This window comes from Carex rostrata, chromosome 26 (assembly GCF_964058835.1).
Source record: "Carex rostrata chromosome 26, lpCarRost1.2, whole genome shotgun sequence".
NCBI lineage: Eukaryota > Viridiplantae > Streptophyta > Magnoliopsida > Poales > Cyperaceae > Carex > Carex rostrata.
The window spans coordinates 7,407,841-7,420,002 of NC_135943.1; the positions used below are offsets into that span (position 1 = coordinate 7,407,841).

Here is a 12,162-nt window from a genome sequence, read left to right on the forward strand (position 1 = left end):
CTAGCCCTCTCTCTTCCTCTCTCTCTCTCTCTCTCTCTCTCTCTCTCTCACTCTCCAGTTCCACCACCACCTCTAAATTCTAATCCAACAAAAAAGCAAAAGCTCACCAGTACTCACCACCGACCAATCTAATCATTACTCCCTCCCTCTTCTCAATCCTCAATTCCTCATCATACCCTCAACTCAACTCATTCCCTCACTTTTCATTTTTCATTTTCACTCCTCTCTCACTCTCTCTCTCTCTCTCTCTCTCTCTCAAAAAGCACAATGTGTGCTCAAACTCAAACCCTAGTTCTTCTCCTCTCCCTCTCTCTACTCTCCCTCTCTCATTCCCTCCCAGCCATACCCAATCCCTCTCTCGTCATTCCCTCCACCACCGATACCAACCCCACAGCTACCACACCTGCTACCTTTGACACCACTATACCGGCCTTCCCTGAGCAATCCGATGTTGCCTCTCACACATGCCCGTTAAACCCTAACGATGCTCTCCTCCCTTCTCTCTCTATCTCATGCAACCCTAACCCTAACCCTAACCCTGCCTCTTCTCCCCTTTCTCTCTCTAAATGCTGTCCTTCTCTAGCCGCCTATTTGTACGCTGCATATGCCGCCACCTCTCTCCAAGCTACACCTGATTTGACTGTTTCCCCCTCCACCCGACCCGACCCGTTACCCGTTTTGCCCGATGATGCCGAGGCTTGCTCTGGTGCGGTGGACAGGGTTTTGAGAGAGAAGGGGGTTGAGTTGCCACGTGGAAATGGTACTTGTGATTTGGCGCTTTGTGGATGTGGGGTGAAGCTGAGGAGGATGACATGTCAGAGCGGGATGTTTGCTAACGTGGAAGGAATGTGGGTCCCGGTTCCTGGCGTTGCGAGGCGGCTGGAGAGGGACTGTGCTCGGCCTGGGTTGACCAGGTGCGGTCGCTGCTTGAGAGCACTTAATTTGGTCAGTATACCATTTCTTTATTTGCTTGTACTATATATACTCAAAATTAAGCCATCCTTATGTTTGGTTTTCTGAGGATAATATTTTTAATGATAATATATATTTTATATGTTGTTAACAAATGAGCTAATAAATGCATCTATATATCTTTAATTCTTTTTCTTTTCGATCAAGTGACTAGAACGACAAAGAGATGATCTAGACGGACTCGCGTTTAAAACCGTACATAATAAAATCTGAATGCATATATATGTAGTATATGAGGATGTTGAAGGTTTTGAAACGGAATATGATTATGCCTTTTTTAGTGATGTTCTGCTTATAAAGTTATAAGCACGCATTGTCAGTGCAGCTTTTGTTTTATTGGTTTTGCACATTTGCATAGAGATTCGTGCTAACTGGGGCACTCTCTGATGACATGTTTGACCTAACATTAACGAGTCCAATAGAAAATAGTGTCAGAGACTGAGACTCAGTTCATTTTTTTTTTTTTTTGGGTCCAAGTGGGTACATAACGGGGGATCTCTGCTTGCCTGTCGGTGTCGATGATAATTGTATGGGTCCTGTTGTCAGTGATACAAACTAACGGAGATCCTCTACTCCATTTGTTCGAGTTTAGCTCCTCTCCAGTTATACGAGAGAGAGACTCGTTAATCTGAACGTAATACCATTGTAACCAAATTTCTTTCTCATAGGCCGTTTAATTTATTTATTCTTATCTTTTTCGTAATTGCACAGTTAAAGACAAGAGGTGGAAACACCACAGCAATAAAAAAGATGAAGGAGAGTGGGGCCCACGAGCAGGAATGTCAGCTAATGGGGGTGACGTGGCTTCTAATGAGGAATGGGACCCGCTATCTTCCTGCTGCCACCGGTGCCTTGCGTGCTCTAATTGCAGCCGATCTATCTGGTTCCAAGGTTGACCCCACCACCTGCTCTCTATCCACTAACAATCTACCACTGGCCGTTGGATCTGAACAGATTAACGGTCAAGATTCGTCCTCAGCTCATCGACTACTGGCGCTGGCCCCGACAAATATCAATTTTCCGTTGGTTTTCTTTGTTTCTGTTTGGTTATTACTGGTCCGTGCTATGTCGTTGTAACTGTCGCATTTTTTATTTTTTTTTATTGTCGATTAATGTTAGAATTAATTACTTTGAATGTAATTATTTACTTCTGTAGCAAATCTGTTTTCATGACGAAAGTATCCGATTTTTTTAAAAATACCCAAAAAAATAAATAAATTATTAATAATAACCAGTTTTTTGAAAAAAATTTAAAAATGTCCAAACCGCCTCAAAATTCGGCGGTCCTGAACTTTCATTCCGAACCGCGGTCAGTCCGATTTTTTTTTTTTGTTCGAAACCGCCGAATTTATGGGCGGTCCGAGATTTTTTTTTTTTTTTTTTTTGCATTTTTTTACATTTTTTTCATTTTTTTGCAAATCAAATTTGCAACTCTGGTTAACATAGTAAAACATTTTCAAAAATCGTGAAAATTGACCGACATGCAGTCTTGACATCGTAGAACAGGACTGTGAAGTTTCATAGAAAATCTCCGAACAGGTCGTGAGATATCAGCTCTCAAAAATTGCCCGAACTGCTGAATATTTCATTATGAGCCCAACTTTGCACATCTGCTTAACATAGAAAAAACACCTTCAAAATTCGTGAAAATTGACCGACATGCAGTCTTGACATCGTAGAAGAGGACTGTGAAGTTTCATACAAAATCTCCAAACAGATCGCGAGATATCGGCTCTCAAAAATTGCTCGAACTGCTGAATATTTCATTATGAGCCCAACTTTGCACATCTGCTTAACATAACAAAACACTTTCAAAAATCGTGAAAATTGACCGACATGCAGTTTTGACATCGTAGAACAGAACTGTGAAGTTTCATACAAAATCTCCTAACAAATCGTGAGATATCTGCTCTCAATAATTGCCCGAACTGCTGAATATTTCATTCTGATCCCAAATTTCCACATCTGGTTAAAATTTGGGCTCTCAATATCGGCTCTCAATTCGTGAGATATCGGCTCTCAATATTTCATTCTGATCCCAAGTTTCATGCTGAATATTTCATTATGATCCCAAATTTGGGATCAGAATGAAATATTCAGCAGTTCAGGCAATTATTGACAGCCGATATCTCACGACCTGTTCTGAGATTTTGTATAAAACTTCACAGTCCTGTTTTATGATGTCAAGACTGCATGTCGGTCAAATTTTACGATTTTTGAAGGTGTTTTGCTATGTTAAGCAGATGTGCAAAGTTGGGCTCATAATAAAATATTCAGCAGTTCGAGTAATTTTTGAGAGCCGATATCTCGCGATCTGTTTGGAGATTTTGTATGAAACTTCACAGTCCTCTTCTACGATGTCAAGACTGCATGTCGGTCAATTTTCACGAATTTTGAAGGTGTTTTTTCTATGTTAAGCAGATGTGCAAAGTTGGGCTCATAATGAAATATTCAGCAGTTCGGGCAATTTTTGAGAGCTGATATCTCACGACCTGTTCGGAGATTTTCTATGAAACTTCACAGTCCTGTTCTACGATGTCAAGACTGCATGTCGGTCAATTTTCACGATTTTTGAAAATGTTTTACTATGTTAACCAGAGTTGCAAATTTGATTTGCAAAAAAATGAAAAAAATGTAAAAAAATGCAAAAAAAAAAAAAAAAATCTCGGACCGCCCATAAATTCGGCGGTTTCGAACAAAAAAAAAAAAAAAAAAAAAATCGGACTGACCGCGGTTCGGAATGAAAGTTCAGGACCGCCGAATTTTGAGGCGGTTTGGACATTTTTAAATTTTTTTCAAAAAACTGGTTATTATTAATAATTTATTTATTTTTTTGGGTATTTTAAAAAAAATCGGCGAAAGTATGGATTCACAAATCATGCGTGATGGAGAATGATTTTAAACTGCCGTACGTAGGAGGCGTAATCACAAAAATTGACAACTTATGCATTAGCATTTACAAATTTAATTTAATAAAAAAAAACATTTATAAATTAAAGAATAAAACAGGATTAATTCCACATTGATTAGTAATATAAATACTTTGTATGAACAATGGAAAGACATCAACACAAGAGAAGCTAGCTAGCTAGGGGAGTTTGTTTGTTTGTTTGTTTGAAAGATAGTGGCCATGACAGACAGGTAGGCAATGAAGCAAGCAAGGATCCAGCATGCCATGCCGTTATGGTGCCCACATTTTATTTGTCTCCATTACAAATTCCCAATGTCACATCAAACTGCTCTCTCCATTACAAATTCCCAATGTCACATCAAACTGCTCTCTCCATTCTCTCAGCAGCCAACTCAGATAGTTTTGGACTAGCACCAAAACGTTGTAACAGTTCAATGTCTGTTTTTGTCAAATTATACTTTCCAAAGCTAGCGCAGTGGAGCATTGCTACAATCCAAAACTATACAAATTAATTTTATCCGTCCTACCTACCAAATACCAATCCATTCAAGGGAAAATTACCAAAGATTTAATTAATCCAATTTTCTGATTGACCCAAAGCCCAAATGAATAGGGAAACCTTTATTCGGCCCGGCCCGGCCCATCGTAACTAACTAACTAACTAACTAACGCTGGTTTCGTGACTAGCTGAATGACTTGACTATGCCTCCCTCAGTCCCTCAGGCCTCAAGTCAAGTCCCTTAATTCTATTACGAGAACATCGCACATTCACACTCAGACTCAGACTCAGGCTCAGCTCAAAATTGAAACCTTTGTCTGACTGCAGAGGCAGCTATGCTATTCTATGCTATGCTATGATGCAAAAGCCAAGCTATGTGATTGTGATGTCCTTTCAATTTCGTCAAATATCACAGCTGGTTAGACCTCATGCTACAATTGCTACTCATTTTTTTTCTAACGCTAGCTCGCAATTCCAAACTTTTCACAAGCCTGTTTTTCTCAGTCAACTATGCAACCAAGGAAACCTCAGACAAGCTTTTTTCTTCCTCTCCAATTCCAAATATCAACATGTTACACCAACCCCAAAAGAGTATGCATCACTTCTCGAGCTATGTGCTTTCAACAAGGCAATTTCACAGGGGAGGCAGATCCATGGCCATATTGCTAAATTGAGCTGTTTCTTGGTAGATGGGTTTCTTCCCACTAAACTCATCTTCATGTATGGGAAATGTGGCTTTCTCAAAGATGCACATCACTTGTTCGATGAAATGCCTGACAGAACAATCTTCTCCTGGAATGCACTTATTGGTGCATATGTCAATACTGGAGATCTATTTCATGCCTTGAATCTCTATCATAAAATGCAGATTTCTGAATTTATACCTGATGCTTGCACTCTTGCCTTGGTACTCAAATCGTGTGGTGGATTGGAGAACTTTAACTTTGGAAGAGGGATTCATGGCTTCATTATTAAATACGGGCTCCAGACAAACACACTAGTGATGAATTCTCTTCTTTGTATGTACTCAAAATGTGGATATTTCAATCATGCCTTTGACTTGTTTAGACAGCTTGATTATGAGAGGGACATGGTTTCATGGAATTCCATCATATCGGCTAGTGTGCAAAATGGTCAATTTTTGGATGCTTTGAATCTTTTCCGGGAGATGCAAAGACATGGACTTAGGTGGGATTCATACACCATAGTTGGTATTCTCCAAGCTTGTGCAGAATTATCTCTTTCAAAATTGGGTCGAGAAATTCATGCTATGGAAATAAAAAGGTTTCAGTTGATTGACGTACATGAAGGAAATGCATTGCTGGTGTTATATTGCAAATGTGGCAAGATGGATTACGCTGGAAAGGTGTTCAGCATCTTGCCCGAGAGAGATAATATTTCATGGAATTCTATGCTATCGGGTTACGTGAAAAACGGGTATAACACCAAAACAATGAAACTGTTTGATAGAATGGTCAAATTAGGGTTTCAGCCCGATGAGGTGTCAGTCATAAGTGCAGCTTCTGCCCTAGGGCGACTAGTTAATATCAGAAATGGAAGTGAACTCCATGCATATGCATTGAAACAGGGTTTTGGTTATAGTTTAGAAGTTGGAAATGCTTTGATAGACATGTATACTAAATGTGGCTACATCAACTATGCAAAGGCCGTGTTTGATAGAATGCGTATGAGAGACTATATCTCATGGACTACTATGATTGCATCCCATGCACAAATTGGAGGGCGTTTTGGGTATCTGAAGGGAATAAATTTGTTTAGAGATGCACAAAATAATAGAATAAAGGTAGATGGAATGATGGTTGGTAGTGTATTACAAGCATGTAGCGGGTTGGCAAGTCTATATTTGTTAAGGCAAGTGCATGGCTATGCAATCAGAAACAGGCTATTGGATCTTGTTTTGAGGAATACCTTTACAGACATTTATGGTCAGTTAGGTAAGGTTGAGCAGTCATTTAGCATTTTCAAAAGTATACAGAATAGAGATGTCGTAACATGGACTACCATGGTGAATTGCTACACTAACAATGGTTTGTTTAAGGAAGCTCTTGAAATGTTTTCTGAAATGATCAGATATAAAATTGAACCCGATTCAGTTGGTATTGTGAGTGTGCTGGTTGCTATTGGTGGCTTGTTTTATTTGAAGAAAGGTAAAGAGATTCATGGATTTATAATTAGGAGAAACTTTGATATGAATGTTGAGGTCAATAGCACTCTTGTGGATATGTACTCAAATTGTGGGAGTTTGAACAATTGCAGTACAGTTTTTGCTTTAATAATAAGGCGAGATGTGGTACTGTACACAGCCATGATTAAGGCTCTGGGGATGCATGGAAGAGAAATTTATGCACTGAAAGTGTTCAATGAAATGCTTGAGAGGAACATTGAACCCGATCATCTTGCATTTCTTGCTTTACTGCATGCTTGTAGTCATTCGGGATTAGTTGATGAAGGAAAATGCTACTTTGACATGATGGCGAGAGAGTACAATTTAACACCTTGGCCAGAGCATTATGCATGTATAGTTGACTTGTTGGGTCGTGCCGGTAAGGTCATGGAGGCATACGAGTTTATCCAGTCTATGCCTGTGGAGCCCACAGCTGTTGTCTGGTGTGCGCTGCTTGGTGCATGTCGGATCCATGGAGAAGAACAAATTGCATCAGTAGCAATGGCTAGGATTGCAGAGTTGGAGCCGAATAACCCGGGAAATTATGTGCTAATTTCGAATTTTTTTGCCTCCAGGGGTAAATGGGTAAATGTGAAGGATGTAAGAGAAAGGATGAGAGAGAGAGGTGTTAGAAAAGTGGCAGGTTATAGTTGGAATCAAATAGGAAATAAGATCCATAATTTTGTTGCCAGGTATAGTTCCCATGAAAGCTCTTGACTATTTTGATGAGAAATTGAGAGATAATATCTAGGATTAAAAAGCTTTTACTTGAGGGTATTATTCATCTAAACAAAGTTACTACTTGTCTCAAAGATCCAATAGTGATCCTAGACCAGTAATTATTGTAATTAAAAAAGTTGATTGCTTGATTGAAGTAGTTAAACCAAATTAGCCTGATTTCGAGACTTAACTGTTATCTGTGGAAGTTGCTTTTGTTATTTTACCAGCTGCCTTAACTAAAACTCTGGGACTTCTTATTTACTTTACACTAATTTTATAGGAAGCTGATATGAGTACCCGCGCTACAGTACCCGCACCTAAACTGCCATAACTGTTTGTGGGGACCAAACTGTCATAACTGCATTTCAGATTTGTAACTTTTTTTTTAATATTAATAGTCAAATCTTGAAGTATGTAGTTCAAAGAACACAAGTATTTATATCTATATAGTAAACAATGTAAATGATGAATTAATTATTTTTAAATAATTGTACCCGTACTTTTTTTTGAAATTTCTGATGTCGTACCCGCACCTAAACTGCCATAATTGCTTGTGGAGACCGCAACTGTTCCAGATCTGTAATTTTATTTTAAAATATTAATAGTCGAATCTTGAAGTATATAGTTCAAAGAACACAAGTATTTATATCTATATAGTAAACAATGTAAATGATAAATTAATTATTTTTAAATAATCATACCCGCACCCTTTTTTGAAATTTCTGACGTCGTACCCGCACCTAAACTGCCGTAATTGTTTGTGGAGATCGCAACTGTTCCATATCTATAACTTTTTTTTTAATATTAATAGTCAAATCTTGAAGTATATAGTTCAAAGAACACAAGTATTTATATCTATATATGTTACATTCAGAAATTTTAAAACTTGATTAAATTGATAAATCAATCAATTAGCTTAAATAAAAAGTTTAATTAACTTAACGATCGTTCAGAAATTTTCTGACCGACTAAAACGAAACTAAAATTTCGTAATATTAATAATGTATGAAAATATGTATAATAAAATTTAGAGATTAGAAATAAAATAAAATATAGCACTAGGAATAAAATTATAATTATTCGGTAAATTAGAAACTTAGAAAATTCGTTACAATTCTTTTTAAGTTTTAGGAAAGAAGAAATTGATTTAATTAACTTCGTGTAAATAAATAATTAAATTAAATTCCAAAATAAGAGTATAATTATACGAAATAATTCGTACGAGATAAATTATATAAAAGTTACCAATTTCATTTATTTGAGAATGTTGAGGACTTGATTTGATATTTATATATATATAGACATAGATACTATCCGATATCGATTTATTCGAATTCAAAAATTTAATATATATAATTATATAAAAGGAAAATCAAATTATTCGAATCTTAAATTGAGAAATAAATATACGAATTATATGTACAAATATAGTTACAAAATATTATGAAACTTCGACTCGAATTTATAAAAGAAACAGAATTAAAACCCATTTAAAAGAAACAATGTTTAAATTCTGAATTGTTTGGACCTTTGGATTTAATCTAACACGGATCTTAATAGTGTAATTTAAATGCTGGAATTATATCCACCTTTCATCTTGATCCAGCACGAATCTTAAAGCCACCCAATTTAATCCCTCCATCTCTATTTCTCTCCTCTCCCTCCCAACCCGTGACAGACCCACCCCCTCCCCATCCCGTCCCCTCTCTTCTCTTCTACGCCAAAGCCAAGAGGGCCCCGCCCTCCCCTCTTCCGTCGCCGGCGATCCCCACCGGAACCGCCCCCGTTCTCTCCTCTCCTTCCCTGTCCGTGAGCCCCAGCCCCTCCCGCCCCCTTCTTCTCTGCAGCGCCAAAAACAGGGGCCTCCGCCCCTCCCCTTCCGCCGCTGCCACGGCCAGCAGAGCCGCCGCCGCCCCACTGCTCTTCTCTCTCTCTTTCTCAGTTCGGAAAAGCCACAGCCGCCCCTTCTCTCTCTCGGTTTCTGCCCTCCCCTCCCCTCCCTTGAAACCCTAGAAACTAGGGTTTAGGCTTGGTGCTGCCTCGGTGTTTGATTGGAGCTGTCCCTGTGCGAAATTGGTGCTTGAAGACGCATGAAATTGGTAGTGTTGATCTGCTCCGACGGCCGTGAGACGGGACAATATTCGATGTTTTCTCTTTCGGTTAATTTCTAAAATTCTTGATTTGTGTTTTGATGAATTGATTAATGTCGTAGGATGTGAATTTGTTAAGTTTCGAGTACGGGTTGTTGATTTTCCCGACTCGATCGAATTGCTCGAATAAATTAAGTATGAGGGGTTATATTGCAAAATTATTTTATTAATGGTCGGAATTGTAAAATATAGAACCATGGTGATTTGTATGAATTAAAGGGACTAAAATGTAAGAAATGATTTGTTTGAAATGGTGGCCGGCCATATGTGAAATTATATTGAATTGGTATTGAACACCTTAAATATTCTAAGTGTTGGTATCAGTTTAATTGTGTTATTAGTTTATTAATTATTTGAAGTTACATGGACTGAATTGTTGAAATTGAAATATAACATAGTTCAAAAATGAATTATGAATCTCAAAATTTAGATTAGATTTGGACGGTTTTAATTTAAAATGATTTGGACTGTACATATATGGATTGTCAGAGTGAATATGAATTGGAGTGGATTTATTGGACGTGATTTTAGACTATTAGATTAAAATAAATATAAAGGAAACAAATAATATAATAATTGATAAACCATGTTCTTATTTATAAATGATGTATTGTTATTAAATTAAATCCAGATTGAGGGTGATTATAGATGTGACATATTATATGCATGGCTTGATATTATGAAGTCCTATATGGCTCTAAAATGTAAATAAATTAAATGGAGGGTTGTTTTGTGCAAAATACAAGCCTTGGGATATACTTGAATCGAATTGAAATGATTGATTGTTTTGGGCCTTAATAAATTGGACTTGTAATTTCATAAGCCTTGTAATATTGAAATGGATATGACATGATGTGTATATGTAAAATTTGAATTGGACTTGAATTAAAATGATTATAAATGAGCCGAAAGGTATAAAAGAATTGACGAATTGAAAGACGGCTTTTGGAAATTAAGTTTTGAGAATGTAACCGAACTAAACCAAGTAATCGTGTAATATAGGTGTAGGCTCAGTCGAGCCAGATTTCGCAAGGCAATTCGAGACGCCTGATCTTTAAATTAAGCGGTACGCTCGTCATAATAAGGTGCGGGATTCTTGGACTTGTCTGATACTTTATTTTCAGGAATTAAACTGTTTATTCGTTTGTCATGTTGAATGATTAATTGTTGCATATTTTGGAATTCATATTGCATATTGATTCTTGCATAAATGAGAATGATTGAATTGTTTTAGTTAAGGTTGATTTGCATGTTGGTACGGTTATTAATTGTTTAGTTCTATGAATTGTGCTTGTTGTGAATGAATCTGCCAGGCCGACCTGTTTAGGTGGCTGGATAAGGTAACGGTGACCTATCCGTTGACCTGTGTTTATGAATTTGCCAGGCCGACCTGTTTAGGTGGCTGGATAAGGTGACGCTGCTGACTTATGCGTTGACCTGTGAGAATTTGCCAGACCGACCTGTTTAGGTGGCTGGATAAGGTGACGCTGCTGACTTATGCGTTGACCTGTTAGAATTTGCCAGACCGACCTGTTTAGGTGGCTGGATAAGGTGACGCTGCTGACTTATGCGTTGACCTGTTATGATTTTGCGAGACGGACCTATATGTGTGGCTTTGATAAATATATTTGTTGAGATTAAGCAAAGTTGACCGGTATAGGTAACTTTGATTTCCGTGTGTTGCATTGTGTCAAGTTGACCTGTATTGGTGACTTGTAACCGGACCTTAGGAAATGGTTAAGCCAAACAGCAATTGCAGATGGGTGTCTGATAAAGGGTCCAGCGGTTGGCCATCTGTAGGCGTCTGTAACCCTACAGATGTGGGTTTGATAACGGTTCAGCTCGAGAGAACATTTGTAATTGCTACAAGCCCAATTGAACTGAGTTAGGAATCGAGTTAAGCCAAAATATATGTTGTGTTTGAAATCCATATTGTAAATTCCGTAAACTGTGTTTCAGGTTGATTAACTGTTGTCGAGTAGTGCCATTCTGTTATTTATTTTTCTTATATAACTGTTGCATTGTTATTGTTTGGGTTTCATTTTTGAATATAGAGTTTGATTGCAAGTCCAATAATCTAAACAGTGGCAAATTTCGCACTGAGGATTTATTCTCACCCCCACCCTCCCGATTATTTTCAGGTTTGTTGCTCGGACGCAGCAGATGAGGATATTGGCAATGCATATAAAAGATCCACTGCCTTGCGTGTATATGTGCCGCTTGATTTATACACGCGGCAGGCTGTCAGACCCCCGTGGATTTGGGGTGTGACAATATAATAAATAGTGTTGTAATTTTTACATAACTGCTTGTGGGGACCTAAACTGCCATAATGTTGTAATTGAATCCCTCCTCTTTTTACATATGACACTGAAAGTATTAATATCTAAATATTGAAAGTATTTATATCTATGCACTCAAGTATTTATTTTTACGAGGTCAACTATTTTTGTTAAAGAAATGTTGACACGAAATTAGTACCGAGGCTTTGAAAAGGTGCTGCTGGGATTTTATAATAATAATTAGTTGAGACTATATAATATCTTTTTATAATAATAATTAGTGAACACAATATAATTAGTGGGGACCATAATACATTATTCCTCTAAATAGAGTTACTGTAGCGCGGGTACTGTGCGGATACTGTAGCGCGGGTACAGAAATAATTATTCAATTTTATATGCCAGATTTTATACATGAGCTGGTTTCAGCGACAAAAAAGAAA

The 12,162-nt window shown here is 37.7% G+C and overlaps 2 protein-coding genes and 1 long non-coding RNA gene across 3 annotated transcripts; all 3 read left to right on the forward strand.

The window, feature by feature from the left end:
- The first annotated feature begins 252 nt into the window (after window positions 1–252).
- Window positions 253–2,132, forward strand: LOC144544422 (putative GPI-anchored protein At4g28100). The gene is made up of 2 exons (XM_078292927.1): window positions 253–945; window positions 1,684–2,132. Exons 1-2 carry the CDS (start codon window positions 268–270, stop codon window positions 2,047–2,049), a joined length of 1,044 nt encoding a protein of 347 aa, XP_078149053.1. The 5' UTR covers window positions 253–267; the 3' UTR covers window positions 2,050–2,132.
- A 2,610-nt stretch (window positions 2,133–4,742) lies between these two features.
- OTP86 (Tetratricopeptide repeat (TPR)-like superfamily protein) lies at window positions 4,743–7,383 on the forward strand. The gene has a single exon (XM_078293235.1). The coding sequence runs from the start codon at window positions 4,768–4,770 to the stop codon at window positions 7,282–7,284; it is 2,517 nt and encodes an 838-aa protein (XP_078149361.1). The 5' UTR covers window positions 4,743–4,767; the 3' UTR covers window positions 7,285–7,383.
- Window positions 7,384–9,163: 1,780 nt separating this feature from the next.
- LOC144544168 (uncharacterized) lies at window positions 9,164–11,709 on the forward strand. The gene is made up of 3 exons (XR_013508159.1): window positions 9,164–9,446; window positions 10,440–10,522; window positions 11,579–11,709. It is a non-coding gene; the product is annotated as an uncharacterized LOC144544168 (long non-coding RNA).
- Window positions 11,710–12,162: the final 453 nt, after the last annotated feature.